The 26,895-nt window shown below is 42.1% G+C and overlaps 1 protein-coding gene across 1 annotated transcript; it reads left to right on the forward strand.

Moving 5' to 3' along the window:
- Positions 1-2,874: 2,874 nt before the first annotated feature.
- Positions 2,875-26,525, forward strand: LOC310964316 (serine/threonine-protein phosphatase PP1-beta catalytic subunit-like). Its single transcript, XM_083937398.1, has 8 exons — positions 2,875-3,025; positions 19,709-19,840; positions 19,943-20,173; positions 21,177-21,281; positions 21,476-21,547; positions 22,870-23,021; positions 23,209-23,343; positions 25,969-26,525. The coding sequence occupies exons 1-8, from the start codon at positions 2,974-2,976 to the stop codon at positions 26,071-26,073; spliced, it is 984 nt and encodes a 327-aa protein (XP_083793524.1). The 5' UTR covers positions 2,875-2,973; the 3' UTR covers positions 26,074-26,525.
- The last annotated feature ends 370 nt before the right edge of the window (positions 26,526-26,895 follow it).

Consider the following 26,895-nt stretch of genomic DNA (forward strand, 5'->3'; position numbering starts at 1 on the left):
ATACACTGCATACGTAGGCAACTAATGAGACTTTTGAGTTATCTCAGTGTAGTATGAAAATAGTTTATACCATCACAATATAAAGAATGTCATTTCAATTCAAATAGTGTACAAAAAGCTTAACGGAACAAAGGCTAAAATCTTGCCTGTAAATAAAACTGTTATTATAATACTATTCAACTACATTAAAAATCAATTCAATTTTATTTTCAGTGCCAAATCATTAAAAAAAATATCTCAGGACACTTTACAGAGTAGGTAAAGACCACATTCTATGACTTATTTATGATTTACAGAGACCCAACAATTCCCCCGTAGAGTATGGTGGCAACGAAAACCTTCACTTTAACAGACAGGAACGAACAGACAGACCCAGCTCTGTGGAGGACGGACATCTGTCTGCACCGGTTGGGGAGGAAGAAAATGAGAGAGAAAGAGAGAAAAGACAGACAGAGAGAGACAAAGACAGACACTTACAGAGATGCAAGCAACCACAAAAGTAACATTAACTATAACAATATCTATAGTAATGTGAATATGACTTATATGTTATGGCAGTTAATATAGTAGAATAGTAGGAACAAGCACAGCTAAGGTGATATGACAATGATAATAATTATGATGGTAAATATAATCAATGATGAGTTGTGGTAATAACAGCTGTGATACAATGAGACACCACTGATGGTGTTTTTCTGGCTACAAATGTTATAATTTATAAGACTAATGATAGTTTATATGAGTAATAGTAATAAAAGCAGCAGGAAGCGTCATGCGGGACCACGGCAGCAGGCACCACCACCATAGTCGTCACCATACGACAAAGACGACAAAGCACAAACAACTCCGGGGAAGAAGTTGAGTTAGTAACATGCATTGATGAGACATGAATGATACAAACAGAGAGAGAGAAGCTCAGAGGATCTGGAACAGGATTATACCTCGGCAGACTAGGCCTATAGCAGCATCATTAAGCAGGACAAAATCAGTTTAGGCCCCGTACATGCAGGCTCTAAGAGAAGTTGAATGCCAATTTCCATTTTTTTTAAATTGTTTCATTCTATATTAAGAAGAGATCATCATGACGGCAATGGCAGTGTTTAGGAAATGGCAAAACATATTTAGGTAGGTACCAAAACAATGGACACTGATCTTAAAAAAAGTCCTGTTAGCTTACCTTGAAAACACTTAATAGTAGTTCATATTTTTTTTGTTCACTCACTCAGTCACTCACTCATCTTCAACCGCTTAGCCGGGGTTGGGTCTCAGGGGCAGCAGCTCCAGCAGGGGACCCCAAACTTCCCTTTCCCGAGGCGTTCCCAGGCCAGTGTGGAGATATGATCTCTCCACCTGGTCCTGGGTCTTCCCCGAGGCCTCCTCCCAGCTTTTTTGTGTTCAGTTAGAGCAATTTAAGGGCACGGGCAGGAAACATGCAATCACCTTCTGTCCTTCTGTCTTTTTCTAAAGCTTTTTTTCCCTAATCGTCTCTCCAGTGTTATCGTCTTTTTTCTTTTGTTTGAGGGAGCCTAATATCTCTATTTTTTCAGATTATTTTTTTGGACATTGTTCTGTGATTGTAGCTTGAAAACTTCCAAAAAAATAGTAATTCATTAAGTCAGAGGTTTAAGCATATTATTCAGTAAAATATTAAAAGAATATGCCAACTTATAGCAGTTATAATAAAATATTGGATTTAATCTTTGATTAAAGTAATTGTGAAATAATAATAATAATAATAATAATAATAATAATAATAATAATAATAATAATAATAGATAAGTTTGCGCCTTAGCTATTATTTTGAAGAAACCCGTCGTCTGTTTCCGGTGTTGCCCTCCGCCTAACTTGACGCAGCTGCTGCACCCTTAGCCTTTCCTCTGCGGAGCAACTCGCCACCACCCACTCAAAACAGTGCGGAAATACCCAGATGACGCACTCGAGAGGAAGAGAAAATAGGTTGTGAGTGGGAGAGGCAATAACATAACTTCTGGGTTTAGTCATAACCGGGAGAGTCTGGAGCCACTCTGCTGCTGTCCTACGCTCAAATAGGCTTCCCAGGCCTTAACGCCGGCTAAGTAGTTCAAGTAAACACGTAGGGCTCCTATCTTTTTTTTATTCATTTTCATTTGCACCTTCCTAAGCACTTTACTTTATTTTTTCAACTGAATAAAGTCATAAAATAGTCCTAAAAGCGGTTCATCAAAATACTTCACACTCATAAAATTCACTGTGTGATCAGAAGAGGGCGCTATACGTAAATAAATGACTATTTAGCTTTGCTTAGTTTGTTAGAGTTCCTTCATATTTCTTCATTCAAACTTGTTTTTGTGGCTATAAACGTGGATCATGAATACTAAAAATATCTGATTCGGATTTTCATTTTTTTGTACAAATGGCAAGAAATGAAAGAGTTTTAGATATGCACTTGTTGCAAAAGTTGAGAAATATTTATTACATACATATCCTTATATACACATTTTTACTCTTATTTTTTATTATTATTATTTTTTATTATTGAAACATCACAGTTACCTGTTGCAGATACTCTGGCTATGCTGTTGCCTTCAGGTACTGTCGAAAACTACAGTTGTAAACAACAACAACAACAATTAAAACGAATACAATTATGTTAAGAAGGTGGGAAATGCCCATTAAATTTTTGTAGTTCGAGCGTTGTCCCCTGTGTGCATGGGGGTCCTTTGGGTGCTCTCACTGTAGCATGCTCCCACAGTCTAAAATATGCAGGTGCTGTAATTCATCCATGTATTTTCTATACCCACAGATCCCATTCAGGATGGTGGGGTTACTGGTTCTCCTTTCCGTATCCGAGGGGCATTTGAATGCAGCACGCTGTCCTAAACGGGAGGCCTGTGTGGGAGGAGGTTGGAGGAGGTTGGCGGTGTTTCTGTGCGGTGAGGCGGTGCCTGCTCTGCCTGCTCCAGACTGCGGCGGGCAGAGCTCTTTGCTACAGAAATGGCGGAGGGGGAGTTGGACGTCGACTCGCTGATTTCCAGGCTTTTAGAGGGTGAGTTGGAAACCAAAGTACTTTCATATTACACCGTCGTAAGCGGCTGTAGTCTTAAACGGTTATGTCGGTTTGGTTTTTAACACCAGTCGACAGGAAAGAGCCCCGCTTTATAGTTCAAGTATCCCGGAGAGTAAACAGGACTTGTCCCGTATGGTAGGTGTTAAATCACACCTAACGACACATGAGACTTTTTATAAAGTGATTCGTTGGTGTTAAAGTGTGAGTTCGTAACAAAGTTAGAACGTAGTTCGAGGAGGACTGTTTGTAACGTTACCCCGAGTACGGGAGAGGACCAACCCCTAAACTAGCATAACTCCAGAAAATGATTGTAACCTTGATTAATGTCACAATGCTCGTATTGCAAAATTGTTGGTGTCATCACTTTGGCATGTAGTATGTAAAGCACTGACTGAAAAAAGAAGCCTTTCTTCATATAAAGCTCACACATACTGCTCTGGTGCTGCTTTAAGACAGCTTGTGGAGTATAGCAGTCCCATAAGTTGACTTTTCTTTGCAAACCAAGTGCAGCTGGTGAATCAAGTGTGCCGAACATCTCAGCACAATAGTCTGGTCTCTGAAGTCCCTTTAAGTCTTGGCTCCAGCGTGTGTATATATCATTTACCCACAACCATAATTAGAAATGTCTTGTTTTCAAATGGGATTTGGCACATGGGTTTCTCAGCTGAAAAGAGAAGACGCGTCACAGGGTTATGTGGTGTTTATGGGGGGATATTACAGATTATAATGTTTACGCAAGCCATAGACCTCTGTTATATTTCACCTCATAGACCCGTTTGTACCATGGTCATTTTAAAACCAACTAAGTTTGTTACTCCATGTATTTAGTATTTTCCATAGCCAGTGTTTTTGAATGAGTCTTCTATAAACCGTACTCAATCTTTGACAGTTCTGCTAATGTGCTTGTCTGGATATCATCTGGGTTGTTTGATAAAGCACTAAAGTGACCTCAGCACTGTCGAAGAAAGGGCTGTTGCTTCTGCAGAATGCTTGTGTTTTGGTATCAGTGGGTTCTTAGAAGTGCTAAATAAGGGACCTGACAGTAGAGTAGGGGAGCTGATCCATCTCTCCCTCGCCTTCCGTTGTATAGAGAACACAGAGACAGTATCCCTCTGTGTCACTTGTGGACAGCTGAGGCAGCGGTAAACAAACATCCACGATTCCATTGTCACACACTGATTAAGTGCTAGACGACACATTTGAAACATACACAGTTTTGCAGTATATGCTAATGAATGTGCATAATAGGGATCAACATGTCAGGATAACTTGATCGTCTGGATTGATTGGGACTGGTTATGTAATAACGCTTGTTGTCTGTGTGTCAGCTGTACAGTAACTGGCTGCAATGTGAGCCTGTTGTCAGCTGAGCGAGGCTATACTGCAGCTGGTTCGCTACATATTTAGTTGCTCTTTTTATTTAAATGCCGCAACTAGGAAACCTCAGTGGAGGAAATTGGAGAGATCTGGGCCTAAAGGCTTCCAGATGTGAGCTGTGAATATATCCGACCATCCATCTTCTTTCAGCCACTCTCTCTTTCCATCTACAGCTAGTTTGTATCTAGCTGGCTCATGTTCGGTGTGAAAATACCAACTGAATTAAATCATTTTCTGAAATACCTCAGTTTGAAAATGTTATGCAAACTTTTGCAAAAGTTCTCAAATGAGAAATGTTCTCCAAACACAAAACCGTACAAGAACTTTGCCAAAATAAAATGGCAAAACTAGTTGACAGAACAATCTCCATTTAATTATCCAATCTGGAGCTTTTGACCACAAATATTTTCATCTTCATCAGCATTAAGCATTAAACTTTGCTCAGCTGCCTCTAAACTGTGTTCAAATTTTCCATTATTTTTAACCCTTATTTATGTTTGATCAGATAGTTCCTGATTTTTCAAAGTTGGTTAATGGACCATTTTAATTATAAATACATCTACAGTTAATCCAGACATTTATGTTCCAGATGCATCAATTAGTTGCTTCGTCTATAAAATCTTCTAAAATGGTGCTGCCTGTCACTCAACGTCAATCACTGCAAGCTTTTTAAAATTGAATGCAACTTGGGATTGAACTGAGCTGTTTCCATTTACTTGATGTGTATGTCATATATTTAAAAAATATATCAAATGAAGAACTCTACTGGTATCACTTTAAAACTTAGTTACGGCACAAATTCATCCCATGGTCTATTTTGGCACTTGCACACATCAAATAAGCCATCGAGAGATCGTGTAACAACTATTGACGGAGAAATCCTATAGAGTCACTAACAGCCAGATGTGGCTAACACCGATTAGCTCGGGGCAGTGCAGTGAAGGCATTCAAAGGTCTTTTTTTAACCACTAATACTGCTGAAAATAACAGCAAACCTCTGCAGCAGCCTGAGTAGAGTCCATACACAGAAAACAAATCACCAATGGGCTCCTTCCTTTGGGATTGACTTTGGTAATCCACTTGAATGGACTTTACTATGAGAGGAGCTGGTACAGGGGCCAGTAGGTAAGTCTTTAAAACACTAATAAACTCTGGGTTCACTAACTACATTGTTGGTGCTTCGTTTTATGTGTAAGGACTCTTCTCATGCTACTGAAGAGGTTTGGTGATATTCTGAGCAGTATAAGTGGTTAAAAAAGACGTTTGAATGCCTGCACCGTACTGCCCCGAGCTAATCAGTGTTAGCCACGTCTGACTGTTAGCGACTCTACCAGATTTCTTGGTAAATATTTCACACATGAAAAAAACTGTCTCGATGGCTTATTTGATGTATGTAATTGCTGAAAAAGACCATGGGATGATTTTGTGCTGGAATTACACTTTAAGGGTATTGATATATAGGATACCATGCCCTAAAACACTAGGAGACATATGAGGACCATATACAGGCAGAAATACACATACACTAACTCTTCCGTGTGCATCTTCCTGTATTTTATTCTAAGACTTGACCTTTCAACAAGACAGATAACTCTCACAGGCTTTTCCTGCTGATGAAACTGTGATATCCATCATCTTAGTTCACTATACAAGATCACATCTACAGCCTCCTTTCTTTTCAGCCTTTAATAAATGGCCTGTCAGTGTTTTTCACTTGGCCTGTCACTTTACCACAGTACAGTCATTTTTTCTTCTTTGTGGGAACAAAGGAACTTTTTTTTAAGTAAGACGGGAGTTCCTTAAGCACTTTAATAGGAAGTTGATCTCTCACTTCTTCAATGAGCTCTGGTGCCAGTCTAGAAGCCACTCATGCACATAGACGTATATATGGAGAGCTCCCTGATCTCTTATTAAATGTCAACAGGCACAGCTGTCCCTGGTAGAAATGAACCTACCCTTTTGGTGACACTCACAGAGGGGAGAGTAAAAAGGGCAATACGGTAGTAAGAATCTAAAGACATGCTAGCAGCTGTGCTTTGAGCTCAGTGCTGTTGTTGTCAAGTTAATACACAATGGCAATGCTAACTTGTTGTGTGTAGCTGGCGAATAGTTATCACCTTCAGTACAACATTAGCTAATTAGCACAAAACTCTAAGCTAACTGATGGGAATGTCATAAGTGTAAATCCTTTCCTGTTGTTTTGCAGATACATTGTGAGAGCAGTGACTACATTCCCATGCACATTCAGTGTTTCTCCTAGGTTTACAGCTTTCGGGGTTGGGGCATTGCTTTCAAAAACACCGATTTTTTCGATTTTTTCACACGATGCAGAGAGCAGAGGAGAATTGTAAACGTGCGGCCATATAGATACAGAAAGGACAAGTCATCATGTAAATAAGAGGCTATTTCATTGTTTAAGGACAAGATATAGACCTGTTCTATAGGAAAGTATCCTTTATAGATATCCTTTATCCTCCTTAAATGACTTCTGCTGTGATCTGGTGCTGTTGGGCCCTGAAACTGGTCAGTGAGATGTGATTGTGGCCCCTACAGGGCTCCAGTCAGAGGGCCCCGGTCAGTGAGTCACTAGTTGATTTCAGTCTTTTACTCCCAGAGTAACAGTAAATACAAGCAGGACAGAGGATAAGCTTGTCAGTGCACGTACAGTTTCTGAAATAAAACACAAATAAACAAATGCATGAGTATATGATTTATTTCTTATATCCAGCATTATAGAAGCATTTAAGGACTGTAACTTAAATCTGCAACTTTTCCACATCAGTATTAAACACAAAAGGTAATGATGTCCCCTCCTATAACGTCATAAAATCATATTGAACCACGTTACCTGAACATTTACAGGAATACAAGGCAGCTATAGGAGCTAGCCAGTTAGCTTATCACTTAGTTCAACTAGTTTGGGATCAGACTAATTACTGAAATGTGTGTCTTACTGCAACACAATGAACAGACTTAACCTAGTGCATACACTTAAGTTAAAAACCAGAACATCATAAAATAATCACGTTATTGTGCTTCATGAATGTAGGGGAAACACTGACATTAATATTCCACCATTATAGAGCGCTGCAGGGATGACGTATTTTTGTAGCCAGACCCTGAAATTAGCATTGCCCTGGTTCCCTAAAAAAAGTCTATTTTTCCATTGGATTATTGCAGAAAATAAGTTCTGTGACGAACAAATGCATTTGAAGTTTGGTTCAGCAAGATAATCTTCTTTGAAGCATAAATACGATCGGTTAGAAGTAAAAAGCTAACGTTAACGTAGCTACAAACCAACTCCACCACCCTCTAGCCTCTGACTGATTTCTCTTGTGCAGTGTGCCACTTGTTAGGAAACACCTTTTTACATGCTGCACATGCTGCAAAATTCATGAGTGGGGTATTTGCTGACATATATTTCATTGTAGAACAATTTGTTGCTAGCCACCGCAGACCTTATTTAAGGCCTCTAACCGAACATCATCAGACTTTAGGACGAGGGAACCGGTAATGCAAAAATGCTGCAAACTCATTCCTGTGTTTGAGGACTCACTCTTGCACCACTCTACTCTACATTTGACAATATTCTGAATTTATACAAACAGCATATTCCGAGTATAGCATTTTTTGATCAAGGCGTGGGATAGTTGGTATGTAGATTTGAGGAGCATTCATGTATGCAGCACATTCAGAAATTGTGTCTCAGTTGGGGTTTTTACCACAGTTTAACTGTCAGCGCTGTGCGCTGTACTCAAACAAACTAAACAACTCTTTGCAAGGCTGGGGAAGAGATGAATGGCCAAACCAGAAGAAGAAGAAAAACACCTTCTTTTAAACATTATTAAAGACTTGGATATCAGCAGATTTTTGGATATGTGCAAATATGGCAACAGTGAAGAAGACTTCTTTACAAGAAGATGGTTGAAGGAATGAAAGAGGACGGCTGTGCTTGCACGGTCTAACGCAGTCTCCACTGGTAGAAATCTTTTTCCTATATTGTAAACTGCAATCAAACGGTATTTTTAGCCATTAGCCATGTAAATAGCATTGTAGTATAATAAATAATAATAATAAGGGCAACTAGTTGTTAAGACTTCATCCACCGTAGTGTGTGGACATTTAAAAACACACTCATAAAATGCACGTGAAGGGTTGACGGGTGGTGTATAGCCGACAGGCTGAACCTGATCGACTGACAACATGGTTTACAATCACTGAAGCCTCCTCAGTGGCCTCAGCGTGCAAGTTTCTGGCTTCTCTGGTTTCACTTGTCACTCTGAATCATAGGCAGTCTATGCTCTGAATACAATGACTTCTCATTTGCTGCCTTGTGACCAGTCTTGTGAGTCAGAATTGAAAGGTAAGCAACCCAAGGGTAGACAGATGAACTCACTAAAGCCAATACAAACAAATGGCACTTTTATCTCTTTTAGCGCTGGTTCACAATTGGGCCTAGAAGCTCTCTCCCAGTGTTTGGGCACAGTTAGAGTAAACAGTAATAACATAGTAATATGAGGCATATTATAGGATTTATTGCATATGAGGTGACTAAAAGAACTGGTGTCTAATCCCAATGCAAATATATTCAGGACCGCCTCATCCAGTGCTTGGAGTTTATTAAGAAAGCATAGCATGTATTTAATTGGCGGGTAATAACCAAGGTGTGATGACCTGTCACTGAGGTGAGACACAATCAGGGCCATCACAGCCACATCGCACACTACTGCATTGCACAGTGGGGAAATCATCAGTCATTTGTGTTGTTTTGTTTCCGGTTCCACAGCAGAGTGACCAACTACAGTTGGTTACAGCTGATGTTGCAGTTTTCACGGTAATCATAGAAACCCTTCAGTTGTCTCCGAGCTCAGCAACGCCGCACCTTTCCTCCCCTGTGTTCCCGTGTGCTTGTTTGTTTAAGTTCTCCATAGCAGATCCCTCCTCCTGCTCCTCATTAGTGTTTACTAGTGCTGTGTTGTGTCTATACTCCAGCAAAGCAGCTATTACACCTTCCCAACATGCCCACGCTAAGCCCGCACTGGCCCAGGCTTTAGCAACAACGGGCCCTCTGTCTGGCCTGCCAGCACAGGTGGCCTGTAGGCTTTATGTGGCACAATCAACACCACGGCCCCATACATCAGCCAGACAGCCAGAGGGGGCAGGCAGGACGGAAAGTTGCATTTTGGAGCCATTTTGTCGTTTTGGTTTATGGGCAGCTAAGTTGTAACCCAGTTTGGGTACATGAAATCTCTCTCTCTGTTTCGTAGCTGACAAGGTTGTGTTTGACTGTTGAACTGCAAACTTTTTGGACAATCACTATCCACTTTCAACACAATATAAAGGCAAGACTGAGACTGTATGTTAGAGGTGCAACAGTACACAAATCATGCTTAAGTATGTACCTCGGTAGTGCTTTCTACAGAATCATTGATTCTGAAAATTATAAAGATTAAACTTACTTATATAGTCAATAAGCAAATATGTGAGTAATGCTCCACCGTTATTACAAAAGAATAAACCCTGCTATAACATTTCTTGCTTAACATTCTTATTATTGTTTTTAAAATGATACATTTTTTACATTTTTTTTATAGAAAACCTAACAAGTTCATCAAGTTGTTAAGGTGACTCTAGGACTTACTTTTGCTGTGCAGTGGAATGATAAAAGTCAGTGTAAAAGCAGCACAGGTGAAGAACAGTCATGAAGTTAAAAAAGAAAACAATAGTCTAATGTTGCTAGCATCACCTAACATTACCATCATTCATAACATTCACCATCATAAGCTGCTGGTCCTACCAGACTTACCAAGGCTTCAGCAGGAAACGGCTGCGTTCAAGTAAGCAAAAGTGAGTTTTATTGCTCATGAATTCAACTTGTCTTTTGTAAGAGTTAGTTTTTTCCAAAGGTTACATCGTCTTGCCGCTTTAATGGAAAGTGCACAGACATATTCTGACACTTATGTGTACAAACATACTCGTTAAAAATAAGAGTTCCTTTCTTTCACAGAGAAGATGTTGAATTGTGAATTGTTTCATAGGCTGAACTGAAAGAGTTAAACAACATCAAAGTGTTCTGCTCTTTCATAATACACTGTACGCTGGTGTCGCCCTTCTTGTTTTGGTCGGACTTGGAGGACTGCTGCTGTGTTGCGTGGTGTTCAGGCTGCTGGCGTGGCATTCTGTTATGGAAACAACAATGGTGGAGCCTGTGTGGCGGGGAGCGTTCACCCCCTGGCACCAAGCGTGGTACAGAGCTCACCCGGGCTTTTCAGCTGCCCATCTAGGCTTTCCAATAAACTCTGTCTCCCCCACTTTAGCTTCACTTCCTCCCTACATTTCTCTCGTTTTTCTCCGCTCAATCTCTCCCACTTTCTCCGCGTCTCCTCCGTACTTCTCCCCCAGTCTCTCCTCTCAGTTTCATCCTTTCTTTCGCCCCACAAAGACAGCCATTCACCCGTGGCACTTAAATGTGAACAAAACGTCCTCTGAAAATGCCATCGCAGTTGAGATTTCTGCCTTAAGATTCTGTCCCGCTCTCCTCGCCAGAGTTGCTTTGTGTCTCTCGTTCACTGAGGGGTCAGTGTTTTCCATCGCCCCTGTGTGGGAGAGGGTTAGGCGGAGGAGTGGAGTGGGGGCTGCTGGCCACGTGCCCAGTTGGAAAGAATAGAGAATGGAGATGGAGAGCTAAAATAGGTCTGACAGGGCATCTTTATTGGTGCAGCAAAGACTAAAACACGCACGTCAAACCCGTTTTAAATTCATGGCCTCGCTTGACCCATTAGAAGTCCTTTTGCATTGGTTTGCATTGATATCAATAATAAAAACAACTACATGCATGTGTTGTTATAGGTGACAACCCCACAAAGAGTTTACTCCTGACTCTGCAGTTTCCCCCCAGCTCTGTGGAGTGCTTCAGCATCTTTCAGCTCATTATTTTGGTTTTCTGACCCACAGCTGAAGTTTTTTGTTGCAACCAGGGCATCAGCACTCTATACTCAGTACCTTTTAAGGTATCAACAGAAATAACCTTGTACCAAGTAGTATAGAAATTCACGATAGCGTTTTTTTTTTTTTTTCATCAGCCTTAGCCGATGACCATTACGGACTGCTGATTTTCTTGAGCTAATATTTGAATCCGATGCTACTTTTTCTCCCTCAATTCACATCACAAAAATGACACAATGATGATAACAAATGCGAAGAGTCTCAATTTTAAAAAACAAACATTTATTGACCTTAAAAGAGGCGTCTCCAGCAACACCAAGCTGCCTGTGGATGCCCGTCTGAAATGATGCCGGGAAAGAACTATCAGTGAACGCAGCAGCCTGCATCAGCCTATACCGATACACATAAAAAACGCAAATATCTGCTGATATTATCTGCTGGCCGATGTATCGGTCTATCACTAGTACCTGGTACTTTTTGTGGTACCGCTTTGGTGGGGTTCCAAGGAAGGTGAGCCGATACTTCTGTAGAAGGTGGAGTTAAAACACTGCAGACCACTGATTGATTTGCCATTTTTGCGTAGCCAGGCTTCCGTCAATAGCTACATTTTTATTCACTTGACCCTGATTTTTAACAATGGCATCCCACAAAACTTCACAATACAATGGACAAAGTGCAGACAAAAGGATCCAGTCAGTGTCGCGTTAAAGATGATGTCACGGCAGAATCTGCGCCTACACTGAGGGGGGAGAGGACAACGAAATAGAAAAAAAGCACCTTTTAAGGCATAAAATAGTGCAGCTGTTAACATATATGAATATAATATAATGTTGAATACAAAAGGAAGTATAGGACTGAGGTAGAGTGGTGTACAGTAATGGTACATAGTGTTGGTGTGAATCCGCTTACGCAGCTCTCTGGCAGTGTAGTTGACAGCCGTCACCTTGTGTGGACCTTCTCTTGCTGACGGAGCCATGTCTGTGCCCGACTGGTCTTGTTCTCGGTGTGTATCCCATACAACAACTGAGCCTGCAAGTGCTCTCTCTTTGTCCCGACTGACTCGCTCACATCCTCCTTCCTCCATACAGTAGCGCCCATATATGGTAATGCCTTCAAGAAGCAATCTGTCTGTAATTCACTTATCTGTCGCTCTCTCTCTCTCTCTCTCTCTCTCTCTCTCTCTCTCTCTCTCTCTCTCTCTCTCTCTCTCTCTCTCTCTCTCTCTCTCTCTCTCTCTCTCTCTCTGTCTCTGTCTCTGTCTCTGTCTCTCTCTCTCTAGCTCAACACACACACACTGTTGGAGTGAACTCTGCTCCTTTAAATAAATGGAAAAATAGTTGACCCCCTTGACCAACAGGTTGCTATCGGTGAGGCAGAAGAAATGACGGCGTAAGCTGAAAGACAAGTTAGTTTGATTAGTTCAGAATGTGTCAGGTTGTGTGTCGAAACAACTCTGGTGTGGTTCAGCGTGCAGCACAATGGCGGGTTGGGCAGCAACCACGATCCTCCCAAATATTTGCCAGCTGGACTTTAACTCAGGGAACACTGGCTCATTAGAATGATCAACAACTGTAACACAGGTTAGAGAGCAGTGCTTTAAGGCTGTATGAACTAGGACGGCAACCAACGATTGTTTTCAGTTTTTCCTCCATTAATTGATTCGAAACGGTATTTCCCAAAGCCCAAGATGACATCTTCAAATGTGTTGTGTTAGATATTCAGTTTTCAGAGGAAAGAAACCAGAACATATTCACATTTTAGACACTTGAATCAGAGAATTTTGGACATGTATGAAGGGAAATGACTTAAAATGATTAATTGATCAAAATAGTTAGTTTAGTCATTTGCCAGAAAAGCACCAACTGTTTTGTTAATCAATTCATTCTTTTTTTTCGAGCAGAAATTCAGTGATTACAGCTTTTCTCTGTTTTCTTCTCATTGTAAAGTGCATATTTCTGGACTTTTAAACACTCATAATAATAATAATAATAATAATAACACTTAAAACGTACAATTAATTGCACCCTATGTGATCTGATCAGCTGTAGATCTGTTAAAAGGTTGTGGTTTCCTTGTGCATGCTTTCCTAGTGAGGTACTCTGTCATTTCATTTTAAAGGCTGAAGCCCCGTGCAGCCAGAGCAGTTAAGGTCTGAGCGGCCTGTGCTCTGTCTGGAATGCAAAGACCGCTCAGGGAGGGAGAGCGGTCCTCTGACGTCAGCACGCTTCACAAGGCACAACGGAAGAGGATGATGGCCCAGGGGTTCAGGCAAAGTCAAGAATGCAACTTAACGATAAATAAATGAAGAGGAAAGGACGGGGGGTGGTAGAGGTGAAGGAGGTCGGGAGAATGGAGGAACATAGATAGAGAGGACAGTTGCTTGCAGTGCAGTGTGCGATGTAGGAAAGAGGTCAGAAGGCGAAGTAAAAACCTAAAAGCTTAGGCAGAGCGACGCATGCACCTGACCAAATTAGGAGAGGTGACTCTGAACATAAAGAGCTTTCTCAAAGAGGAGATTTTCACTAATCTTTCCAGAACCAGCTGGGAAATGCTAGTGGAACATCAGTCTCAACCAGTCCAGACAAGGCTTTCATGAAGGGAAGCTCAACAGCTGTTTTAGCCCTGGATTCATTCTCACTGCTGCCGTGCGTCTCTCTGGGTTGTCTGTCATTGTGTCTTTTAGCTTGTGTTTACATATTCAGTTGGTATATCTAGGCACATTGTTCTCTGGAGATTACAACACTGTGCTGTGCTTAACAGTCAGTCAGTTTTTCAGAATATGAATTATATTAATGTATATAGGCATTTTTACCTGAAGAAACATTTGTTATCATATCCGAAAACGTTTTATTTTTGCACTAAACTGCACCACCTTAAAAATAATGTATGTACTGCACAGGCCCAACAAGTGGCAAAGTTTTCTACGCACACAGGCACACGTGAATGCTCGTGCATTGCTTACAGTCTTCTCATAAAAGTCCAATAATAAAAGGTTATTCCAGTGATTCAGTATGGCACTTAAAGTGTAACTCGGGTAAAAAAACAAAACAACCCATGGTCTTTTTTTGGCAGGAATATACATCAAAAACAAGACATGTTTTTTTTTTTTGTTGATCACCTATTAACAGAGAAATCCCGGAGACTCGCTAACAGCAGACATGGCTAACACTGAGTTGCTCGGGGCGGAGCGTCGAACAATCTCAAACATCCATATTAAGAGGCAGCCCAAACAAGTCGATTACCTAATGCACTGGAGTTCAGTTCTATTGAAGTTCAATAGAACTGAACTCTGTAATTGACTTGTTTGGGCTGCCTGTCAATATGTACAGAGTCGGCTGCTAAGGCTTGTAGCATTGTAATACAGTCTTTTTTTAATTAACTCTGGATTCACTAACTATGTTGTTGGTGCTTTGTTTTCTGTGTATGGGCTCTTCTCATGCTGCTGCAGAGGTTTGCTGTTATTTTCAGCAGCATTAGTGGTTAAAAAAGATGTTTTGGATGGTTCAGCGCTCCCCCCGAGCTAATCAGTGTTAGCCATGTCTGGCTGTTAGTGACTGTCTGGGATTTCTCTGTTAATAGGTGATTACCCAATAAACTTGTCTCGATGTCTTATTTGATGTATATTTGTGTCGAAAAAGAGACTGGGTTTCTTTTTTGGCCAAAGTTACACTTAAAAGAGGTTTAAGATGAGGGCTTGGCAGTAATTGTTTCTGTAGTTAGAAACAACTTTAAGAAAATAATTTAGTTTGCTTATTATAATATAACTTTTATTCTTTTATGTCCCATTTTCATTATTGAGCTGTATAGTATCTTAACTACTCAAAATATAAGTAACTATGATCGACTCTCTCCCCAATCCAAAAACTAGAGTGCTAAAACTCAAATGTGGGAGACAATGAACTGTTTAACAACTGCCACTACCCTAGAATAAAACATTTGGGTATAAAAAAAAAAAAGAAAACAAACCAAACAAGTCTCCATTCATTGGCTATGAGTGCATCTCCACGCTTTATACGCACTTGATGACAAGTTTGAGACTAACTTCTCTGGTTTCTAGCTTTGAGAGAGAAGAGCTCATGTTCACAAATCTCGATTGAACTTCCCTAGGCCTTGGAGATAACCTTTGCATTCTTCATTTAGGCGGTGCTCCCCTTTAACGTTAGGGGACTTGGGGGAGATGGATGGAGTGGTCAATATATCAACAAAAGCTGAGACATCTTCTTATTTATTCCCTAATACTGGGCAGAAATGCTGCAAAAACTTCACACGAGCACTTCTTTTCAAACTTTTTTTCCAGTTTAAACCACACAAAGCAGAATCTCCACAACCTGGCAGAAGTTCTTCCTTAGGTATGAAAACCCAACCATCACAGCAAGCTAGGTGCTGAGTCAACCTGCTGGATGGACTGAGTGACGTATGTACCATGCAGAGACTGTTTAAAGAATGGACGTAGCATCGCCCTCGGGGCCCGTTCTCCCAACTTGATCCAATCGTCCTCGCCTCTGGGAGTCTCCATCTTTACAGTCTTTGACTCTGCCTCATTTGCACTTACCAAAAAAGGGCATTGAGGGGGAAGGAGATAAGTCTGTCTCGTGGACGTATACTGAATTGGCCACATTAGCTCCACCGCCTGAGAGCTAGGCTAACAGAACACGCTGCTAGATAGACGGAAGTGGGAGTCAGTGTTGAGATTATGAATGTGCAGGCAGCATTTATGATCGATTATTTAAACTGATATTCAACACAGTACCATGCTCATAGACCGTAAAACACCGACCCTCACGGCCTGAATCCTCCCGCTGCTCCAGATTAGCATCTAGTGTATGTGTCATAGATAGAAGGCTGTATTGCAAGTCATGGTGCAAGTGCGGCTATTTAATTAGCATAACAAAGCTAATGTTAACACAGTGTGTTCCTAAACCATCTGTTGGTTCAGTTGATTGAAGAGCAAAACATCTTGTCACTTATAGTAACCTGTAACAAATAACCACAGTCTAGATTGAGATGACAGAGTTAGCACGCTAATGATGCTAATCCTGACAACTAGCCCTCAAGGAGAAGTGAGGGCCAGAGGCTAGCTGTCACTCAAGAGGCCATGCCCCTAATTATTCATAAACCTTAACACCAATAAAATAAAAACTAGCCTGGTACAAAAAATTCACCCCCCTCAGTGTTGTCGTGGAGATATGACCTAAACATACAGACTAGAATGTTTTTTTGTCCCAGGCCTTAAACAAGTTTAATGATGCTGTGAAAACGTCGTGTTTAACATGGAGGTCAATGAGAAACTGCTCTATTATGAAACCTGCTCCTAGTGGACACTCAACTGCAGCTTTTGGCACTTCCGTAATGGATCCACCAGGAAGTTGTTGTGGTGGGGGCTTGGTACCATGTCATTTTTAATTTTTGAAAATCATAATTCATAGTACATTTAATAATGTAGTATATCTTAGGCCTGAATCAGGGTGTGTGGTCTTCTGTTGTGTGTCCTTCACTGTTGTTAGTATGCAGGGCGTGGGTTGGTAGATACCGCTTACCAACATGTTCCAGGCGGGAAATTGGTCTTGCTTGGTTGCCATGGCGATCAGATGTGGGTACCACCTCCTGTTCCTTCTCACGGGGGGAGCTGCAGTGCGGTGGCAACAGAGTAAAGGATGCTGGGATACACCCCCCCCCCCCTCCCACACACACACACACACACACACACACACACACACACACACACACACACACACACACACACACACACACACACACACACACACACACACACACACAAGCCCGTAGTGGTACGATCTGAAGTCAAGGTCACTCGATCAGTGTTTGTGTGTGTGTTCCCAGGTCTGTCTTAACTTTACCATATGATGAAAGGGGATCCTTCCAGACGTGCGCGTGCGTGCCTGGCCGTCCTATATTAGGCCTCCTTGCCTGTCAGCTGAGCCAGCACTGACCTGCAAACGCGTCATGGCAGAGCTGAAAGGGATGGGTGTGAAATCACCCTCTCAACAGTCGACGCACACATTTGAGTGGACACAGACACTCCTTGCTTGTGTAATGTGCTCACTGTAAAACAAGTGTTATGCATAAAGACCAATAATACAAGGTGTTTATGTTTTAAGGGCATGATGACCCAGAGCTTCACAGCATGAAATACTACCTTTGCACAGTCTAAATATAGCCCCGCCCCTGTCTTTACTGTTCAGGTGGGGTGTGTGTGTGTGTGTGTGTGTATGTGTGTGAAGGCAGCTTGTTTGGCTTCGGTGAAGGAGACAAACACACAGAGCGAATGTTGATCACCTAAGGCCTCCAGGCAGAAATAGCAGGGTCATGTTGCACATGTACACATACCCTGTTGTCTTTTGAAGCTGGATGTAAATTGGATTCAGAGTTGGAAGGAACAGGCAGGAGTCACCTGCAGGAATCCCACACCTCTATCTCTCTCAAACACACACACACACACACACACTCCCTTCACTTTTAAAGCAGACTCCTCTGGCTGTGGAGCTGCAGGATTCTTCACCCCGTCTGTTTGATTTACCTATTAAGATTTCCATCATGCTGTGGTTTCATCTGACAGCAGTGGTCTGAGTCAGCTCTGGTCCACTTCTGTGGTTTACCAAGCAGGCGGAAAAGAGGAGTGTATGTGTGTGTGAGAGAGAGAGACACGCTGCTGCTCATCAAATAGGGCAGCGGCAGAACATGGAAATGCAGCAGGAGAGTTCAAACGTTTAGTCAGTGGTGGTTTGCATTTCTCAGCTTTAATGCTGCCTTCCATTTACCTCGGAAGTCTGAACTGGGAATGAGGATGAGGAGACTCTAGCCAGGGTAGAGATCGTTAGCAATACCAGTTGATAACGACGCATTACATGGTATTTTGCCAACGCACCGTAGCAATATGTCCACAGAGAAAAGATGGACAGTACTGTGTTTAAGATTAACAGTGTATTCGTACAGGTTTAAATGGTGTTCACGCTGGGAGCGGCCATGTTGGATTGTTAGTTTGGGGGTTGTGAAGGATCTCAGAGTTCAAGTACAGCAGCCATACGTTCATGTGAGTTTAGGACATCAACAGGTGCCTGACTGCAGTATTTCTGAACATTATTCCTGCCAAAGTTTTCTTTATACAATCTAGAGCTGCAACTGATGTTTATTCTTATGGATTAATTTGTCGATCATTTTCTGGATTAATCAGTTACTTTATTCTATTAAATGGGATAAATGCGTTTATAGCTTACAGTCGGAACCCCAAAAAGTCAATTATCATTTTTTTGTTGAAATAGTCGTTTCAGCTCTAATCCTGTCCATCAATAAATCCATCTGTGATGCTTTTCAGCGAATATCAGCTCATGTTCATATTCTTCTTTACCTATTCTTTAATTGGATACTGATTTAAATGCATGTTATTTAGCCAAAATGAAACCGGTGCATTTATTTGTATTGAAAATCTAGTTTTGGTATGGCAATAGAAACTTCTGGTATCATAATGGATTGAGATGAATCTTTCAATGTCTTCTTTTTATTGTTTATTGTTAAAGTCGTTCAATTCTGCAACATTTTAAATTTAGTATATTCTTTCTGTTTCTATGTGTATATTTGTATATGTCCACTAACCATAAGGTCAAATCCCTGGTATGTAATCTGTTTATATACTAGGGGTAAACTTTGCAGGGCCAATATTTGAAGCCGATACTTCTTTTACTCCCCCAATTTACATCATGAAAATTACACAGTGATGATAACAAGTGTTACGAGTCTCAATTTAAAACAAGGAACATTTATTGACCTTAAAAAAGGCGTCTCCAGCAAAACGGAGCTGCCTGTGGACGCCTGTTAGTAAATAATGAGGGTAAAAAACTATCGGCGAACGCAGCTGCCCGCATTGGCTGATACACTTAAAAAACGCAAATATTGTCCGATGCTATCAGAGAGCCGATGTATCGGTCTAGCACTATTACATACTTGGCAATAAAGTTGATTCATATTCTGAAATGCATCAAATACAATGATGCTTTGAATAGATGGGCTGAATGTTGTCTTGTATGCACTGTATTTATTGTAATAAATCCAGTAACCCCAGTCTCATGCATCTGTCCCATCCCTTTTACATGGATCTACAGTTTGTACATGCTCCCTGTCACGGGGCCACAGTTACACAACAGGAAGTCATCTCCATAACACTCCCAACAGCATCAACAAAGTCCAGGCTATTTCCATCCTCTGCCTGTGTACTAAACACTGGCCCCCATATTTAGTTTTTCTGTAAAAGCTCCCCCTGTGGAAGTGAACGTCTCTCCAAAGCACACACAGTTATTCTTTAACCTTATTCCATCTCTCCACCAGTGCGAGGATGTCGTCCAGGGAAGATTGTCCAGATGACGGAGGCCGAGGTGCGCGGCCTCTGCATCAAATCCCGGGAGATCTTCCTCAGCCAGCCAATTCTTCTGGAGCTGGAGGCTCCGCTCAAAATCTGTGGTCAGTAACCTCCCGCTTGTCCGGGTTCTTCTAAACTTTACAAAACTGTTTTCGTTATCTCCTCCTTCCTCCACCCATCACCGCCTCCGCTCCATCCTCCAGGTGATATCCACGGACAGTACACAGACCTGCTGAGGCTCTTTGAGTATGGCGGCTTCCCCCCGGAGGCCAACTACCTGTTCCTGGGCGACTACGTGGACAGAGGGAAGCAGTCTCTGGAGACCATCTGCCTGCTGCTGGCGTACAAGATCAAATACCCCGAGAACTTCTTCCTGCTCAGGGGCAACCACGAATGTGCCTCCATCAACCGCATCTACGGCTTCTACGACGAGTGTGAGCGCTCCGCTCTCATAGAGGGTTTCATTTTCACTTCCCTCTCAGGTCCCATTGTGGTGGATCTAGTTCCATTATGTCGGACTCGGCACACAAAGCTGTGAGCAGAACAGTAGTTACAATAGAGAGGAAGGCTGATTAAAGTTAAATACTTTCTTTGGGAGGAAAGAAGTAATACTTTTTTATTCCATCAAAATTATTATTATAATTTGGTGACTTTTTTTCATTTATTGATTATATGACAAAAGCTATTGAGAATAGCGTTGTAGCCACACTGCAAAGTAATAAAACGGTGAAAGTTAAAGGTTCCTCATTGTAAAAAGTGAGATTTAAAGCAGGTGGAGGTGTTATTTACATGCTGTTAAAGTATCAAAACAATCCACACACGGCCCATATTCAGAAACTGTCCTTAAACCAGCCGTCAGGACTTCTGTGTAATTGCGGTGTCACAACTACACTGTATATAGGTAGAATGTGCTGTTACAGTGCTGTTGTAGTCATTCCCCGGCTGCGATGAGTGCAGAAACGCAGAGACCCAATCATGTGCACCAATCAGAGAAGACTTGTTTTTTTCAGGAGGGGGTCTTAAAGAGACAGGCGCTAAAACGGAACGTTTCAGTCAGAGGGTGAGAACAGGAATATTCAGAGAGACAGCATGAGAAAAATAATGGGTTTTTGAAATTTAAAGAATGTAAACATGTTCTAATAGAAACCCAAAATCCAAGTATGAACCTGAAAATGAGCAGAATTTTTGTATGTTTGTAAGTCATAACACCTTAACGTAACATACCTTTACATAAAAACACTTCCATATAATGAATAGCAAAAGTCTGTACTGTATATAATCCGTCAGGTAAATGAGTAATACACTTAAGCAGTGGTGTGGTCGGTGGACGCATTGTGAGACAGAACAAGGCGAAAGAGGACTGCACACTTTATTCCAGACACGTCTTATGTCAACAGCCATGAGGCCTCCTGACTCACAGTCCTGTTGATTTTGCAGGTAAACGCAGATTCAACATCAAGCTGTGGAAGACGTTCACAGACTGCTTCAACTGCCTGCCCATCGCCGCCATAGTGGACGAGAAGATCTTCTGCTGTCACGGAGGTATTCACGCTGACAAAGTGGTGTCTGATACTGGCAGCATGTGGGAAAGATAGAGTTTCAGTATTTTTTTGGTTGATTAATGTGCGGTATACGGATGAAAGCACGTCGATAGCTTTACTCCTGTGGGTCAATACCCGGTGGAGCTTTATGAAGAGATTTACGCTGATGGTTTTGTGTCATTGCGTCGCCCACAGGTCTCTCTCCGGACCTGCAGTCTATGGAGCAGATCAGACGCATCATGAGACCCACAGACGTGCCCGACACAGGTGGGTCAGCACACACACGGAGAAAAATGGACAAAAAAAAGTCTGTTTACCTCGCAGAACACAGGAGTTGCTGGTCCACTGCCTCGACGGGGTTCATGTCTTTGTGTCATTGTGTGATTTTTGGTGCTTCAAAGATACGTTTTTGCGCTTCCCTCGCTGCCCCTGTCCACAGCAGAACGTTTCTTAGCTCCTGTCTGTCCTGTCTGCTTCTCCAAACAGACAACAGGCTAACTGTCATCTGCTGTGGGTAACACACACATAGAACCGTGCTTTAAAAGAACTAAACCATCCCTTAAGTCTGTGAATGTTCTCTTAATCCCTTAAGTGTGTCTTTTTCCCCTGGTGCGACTCCTTTTCTTTGTTCAATCAGGTTAGTAGTAGGGGCTGTAATAACAGTTGATAACTGTTTCCTAACATGTTCAGAGAACTATTTTGTCTTAACATCACTGCTCCATGTACATGTACAGTTTACTGTTACATATGACAAAGAAAAGTATCAAACCGGCACATTTCAGAAGCTCTGACGTAAGAGTGGTCCACAGGTTTGCTTTATAATAAACAAGTAAGCCATTATCAACGTTTTGTTTCAGCGTAACTGCTAATATCAATACCAGAGCTTGTACGTTGGGATTGATTGGCCGATCCAGGCATTTTTCGATGATTGTTTATCTGCTATTTAAAGCACAACTATTCACTGCTTTACAGTTTGTGTAACAGATCTGGGCTCATATTTATCCATCTCATTTGGGATAGGAAATCAGCCCTGACTCAAGTAGCCAAAAATTCTCAGTGACATGAGTATTTGGTTCTACTTTTAGCCCCGGGAGTAAAAGCATTTTATTGACTTCCTTAACTTCGGAAATGACTCCTGTATCTGCTGATATTGAGGAGAGTCAGGAAGACATTCTGTGGGAGGAGAGGTGTTTATTTATGAGGACGAGGTTATTAAAAGATACTGTGATTGAATTCCTTGTAACCTCAGCTGATGATGGATTTGTGCTCTTCTGTTAGTCCTGGTAAACCAGTGTGAGTCTTTGCCCCCACTTCACCAAACCTGGTTGTTCTTGTCCTTATAAGGCAGCCAGTGTTCAGACCCCAGCAGCCGCTGTGTCTCAGATCCTCTTATGGTCTTTCAGGGAGTCCCAGAGTGCCTGGAGGTGAAGAATGTGTGTGTATATGTATAGGGTTGGCTTGGTGTTTTAATACCTGGCATACTGTAAATGTAACATAAAGGTGAGTTCCAGCAGCTGACTCCTCTCTGGACAGCATTAATGTCACTAAAATGTGTAAAGTAAAGTGTGTGTTTGTGTGTGTCCTTCCAGGCCTCCTGTGTGATCTGCTGTGGTCTGACCCCGACAAGGACGTCCAGGGCTGGGGAGAAAACGACCGCGGCGTCTCCTTCACATTCGGAGCCGATGTGGTCAGCAAGTTCCTCAACCGCCACGACCTGGACCTCATCTGCAGAGCCCACCAGGTACAACACACACATCTCACTCTTATACCCATTTGAATACATAGAAATGACTTCCCCTAGCCGACCACAACAGGAACCCATCGGGCCGTCCATATACGTGTTATCTGTGCAAACGTTTACATATCGGCCTGATGAGGATGATGCCTGTGTTCATCGAGTAACGGTGCCGTGTGTCTGACGCCCCCAGGTGGTAGAAGATGGTTATGAGTTCTTTGCCAAGAGGCAGCTGGTGACTCTGTTCTCAGCTCCCAACTACTGTGGAGAGTTCGACAACGCCGGCGGCATGATGAGCGTGGACGAAACCCTGATGTGCTCCTTCCAGGTATGAAGTTACCACAACGTACTGACATGCCCGTGTTCATGTAATCACCAGCACGCAAAGATGGGCTGGCTAAATGAATTCAAAGATGATGAAGAAGATGAGTCATGGGAAATGATATTGCATCTTTTTCCATAAAACAACATAAAAAGATGCAAGATCCCATATTTGTTGGCTCTGAGGTTGATGCATACTTTCTTAAATTCCCCTTTTAACCCTTTTATCGTGTTAGGGTCAAATTTGTTTCCAGTTTAGATGTGTAAAAAGTATAATTAACTCTTTTATATCGGAACAAGGATTCATGATATCCTCAGGAACAGCTATTTTAACACTTTTTTTTTTTCAACATTTAAGTAAATTGTAAAGGTCTCTAAAAAAAACATCTGTGGTGTTTCGGGTCAAATATGACCCGGCAGGGGGCTGAGTTGTCGGAGCAGTCGCCCCATGTAAAGAGGCTGAAGGTCCTCGAGGCAGCGGCCGTGGGTTCGACTCCGACCTGCGGCCCTTTGCTGCATGTCTCTCTCTCACCCCATTTCCTGTCTGTCCTATCTGAAAAAGGCTTGGAAAACTGCCAAAAAAAATAATAAATATGACCCAGCAGAGAATAGTGGCTGTTGCATAAGTTGTGAGCTGCTCTGCGGATCAAATTTGTCTCTCACACACACTCACACACACACACACACACACACACACACACAACCCCTGGAACACAGGCTTTCTTGCAGGATATTGATACCTTTTGACTAAATACTTACTTGAATGTTGACGAACACACACAGGCACACATCTTATGATCTCATGATCACCTACGGGTCAAATCTTTGGTAATGAGAGTAATAATGAGGATTCGCCTGCAACCCACACAATGGACAAGCTAGGGGGAACTAGAGAAAGTGGTGCCAGTCCAGCCCCACCAACGAGGACAGAAAAAACAGTAATCCAGCCCCTCTGGCTCAGAAGCAGAGTCGTCCTCGTCGCTGCTTATCCAGATCGTCCCCAGCGCTACCTCCACAGTAAACGCCTTCACGGACATTCATGTCCACAGCGTGCAGGTCTCTGTGGAAATGAGCACAGTGCTTTCACATCTGAGTGGCTGCTAGTCAGTTTAACAGGGTCCACCAACTACACGCGCAGATCCAGCAAGCTCGCAGTGCCGTCTTCTGATTGGCTGTGTGACTGACGTAGAATCTCGTGATAGGAGATTCTGCCGATTCGGGCAAAGTTAAATCCAATTTCTTCTCCGTATTATCGCTGAGATATTGATAGAGACGGGGACAAAACATGGTTTAAATGAACTGGTTTAGTTTTCTTCTGAAATGTCTGGGTCTGAAGGCCGCCTCATGGGGGCGCCACATGTTCAGACTCCTCCGGGGCTCTTACAGCAGCACACAGGAGTATAAAGCTGATAACCAGAAGAGACACAACTCTACATTTAATATTAATGATAATTAATGGTTTTATATAGCACCTTTCATAACGTAAACTGCAGCTCACAGTACTTTACTCAAAGTTAAAATGAATCAGCAACACAGGAATTACAATAGGAAAAAAACTGAAAAAGAAGCAAGGAAATCTAAAAACCAAAAACAATAAGCAGGGTTCCCACAGTCATGGGAACCTGGGAAATTGAATATGGAAATCAAATTATTCAGGTGTGGAATAGTGATGGAATTAGTCAAATGAGTTGTGTTATGAAACTCATTCCATGGAGAACCTTCCAGGTCATTCTGATTTCTTCTCTGCAGCTGTTGATGCAGTTTCTCAAACGTGTCGATGTGTAACGTTGGTTTCTTCGTTCCCTCGGTCTCTCCTTCCATGTTTGACAGCTGACATAAAGTTTGAATCCGATACGTTAGAACAATGCCAAGCAAGTGGACATATATTTTATTTCAATGAAGGATACGGTTTGACTGATGATTATTAAACGTACACTTGCCCAGTATTATTCTCATACATCAGATTCAAACATTAAACGTCAAATGTGTGGGAACTCTGAATAAATACAAAGGCTGTGGATTATGCATTCTTTAGCCTTAGCAATGAAATATCCTGACGCACAAAAACGGAACACAACACACGTGTAAGCAATATAAACTCCACAGGAGCTGCAGCCAAAAACACGTTACAGCATTACAGCGAGAGCTGCAAGTATAAATAAGTCTGTGGAGAGTAGCTCAGTCCATAGGTGACTCGGCCAGCTCATCTCCTGGGCACTGCCGAGGTGCTGTTGAGCAGGGCACTGAACCCCCAACTGCTTGGGGTGCTGATCCATTGGCAGCCCCCTCGCTCTGACATCTCTCCATTAATTGCATTTATAAAGGTTCTGTTTGTGCATGTGTGTGTGTATTTTCGTCCCTGTGTGTGTGTGTGTCCTGAATAATAACAGAGTGAAAAAATTGAATTTCCCCTTGCGGGATAAATAAAGTAATAATTCTTGGCAGTGATGAATTATTACTATTTCTGTAATGCAGAGGTACCGTGAGGATTTTATTGCACTGTCGTGATATTTTGGTCCTGCTAGGACCGGCCCCGGATGTGACTGCCGTCCGGCCTGGATTCCGAAGCCTTTTATTCCAGAAAATGCATCACTTAAAAGCTTTTTTTCCCCCCCTCGTGTTCCATCTCTAGATCCTGAAGCCGTCTGAGAAGAAAGCCAAGTACCAGTATGGAGGGATGAACTCGGGCCGGCCCATCACTCCTCCCCGCACAGCCCAAGCTCCAAAGAAACGATGAAGGAGGACGGGAGGGAGGAAGAGACTCGGAAAGAGAGGTGGTCGTCAAAGATCGGCTCCCGTTGGCGTTTCACAACACAAAATGAGTGAAGCAACACTCGGCAGAGAGGGACAACAGAACACACCTGTTTGAAAAAGACACACCCAAACCTGTCTTTCATTTCCTTTTTTTATCTCCCTCTGAACTGTCACTCTCTTCTTCCTAAAACCTTTTTTCTCTGCATCTGCGTAACATTTTTAAAAACAAGTGTTAAAAGAAGAGTACAAGGGTGTCATTCTGTAGCATATCTGAGGTTGTGTTTGTCTTTTTGTCCTTTGCCTTTTGTTTTCTTGACAACGGAATGACAACTAGTTTAGTTTACCATGTCCTTACTTCCCCGCCTGTGCAGACACAACAGGTATTAATAATGACGACTGCTGGGTTTTCAATAAATAATACAGGAAATGAATCCATCGGGATGTTGTGTTTGTGGTTCTTCCAGCGAAGGCGCTCATTTCAAACTGAAGTGGGACAGAACGTGAACACAGCGCAAGGGTGGAGAAGAAGTCTGCGTTGCTTCTGTTAATATCTGTTCATTGATTGGATTTCTTTAAATTTTTGAATTGATCCTCTAAGTGTTCTTATTTGATTGTACAGCCTGTATCATGTATAGATATTTTACTGTTGTGAAAACTCAATTATGATAACTACACAGCAGGTTCGGACGGATTTCTCCATTTACACGTCGACATCTAAAATCATAAATCTCATTTTTCTGTCTCGAAACATTGATCACTGAACTCGGTTGGCCAGAATAAAATCATCTGAACAGCCAGACGTACG

This window comes from Echiichthys vipera, assembly GCF_963691815.1.
Source record: "Echiichthys vipera genome assembly, chromosome: 22".
Classification (NCBI taxonomy): domain Eukaryota; kingdom Metazoa; phylum Chordata; class Actinopteri; order Perciformes; family Trachinidae; genus Echiichthys; species Echiichthys vipera.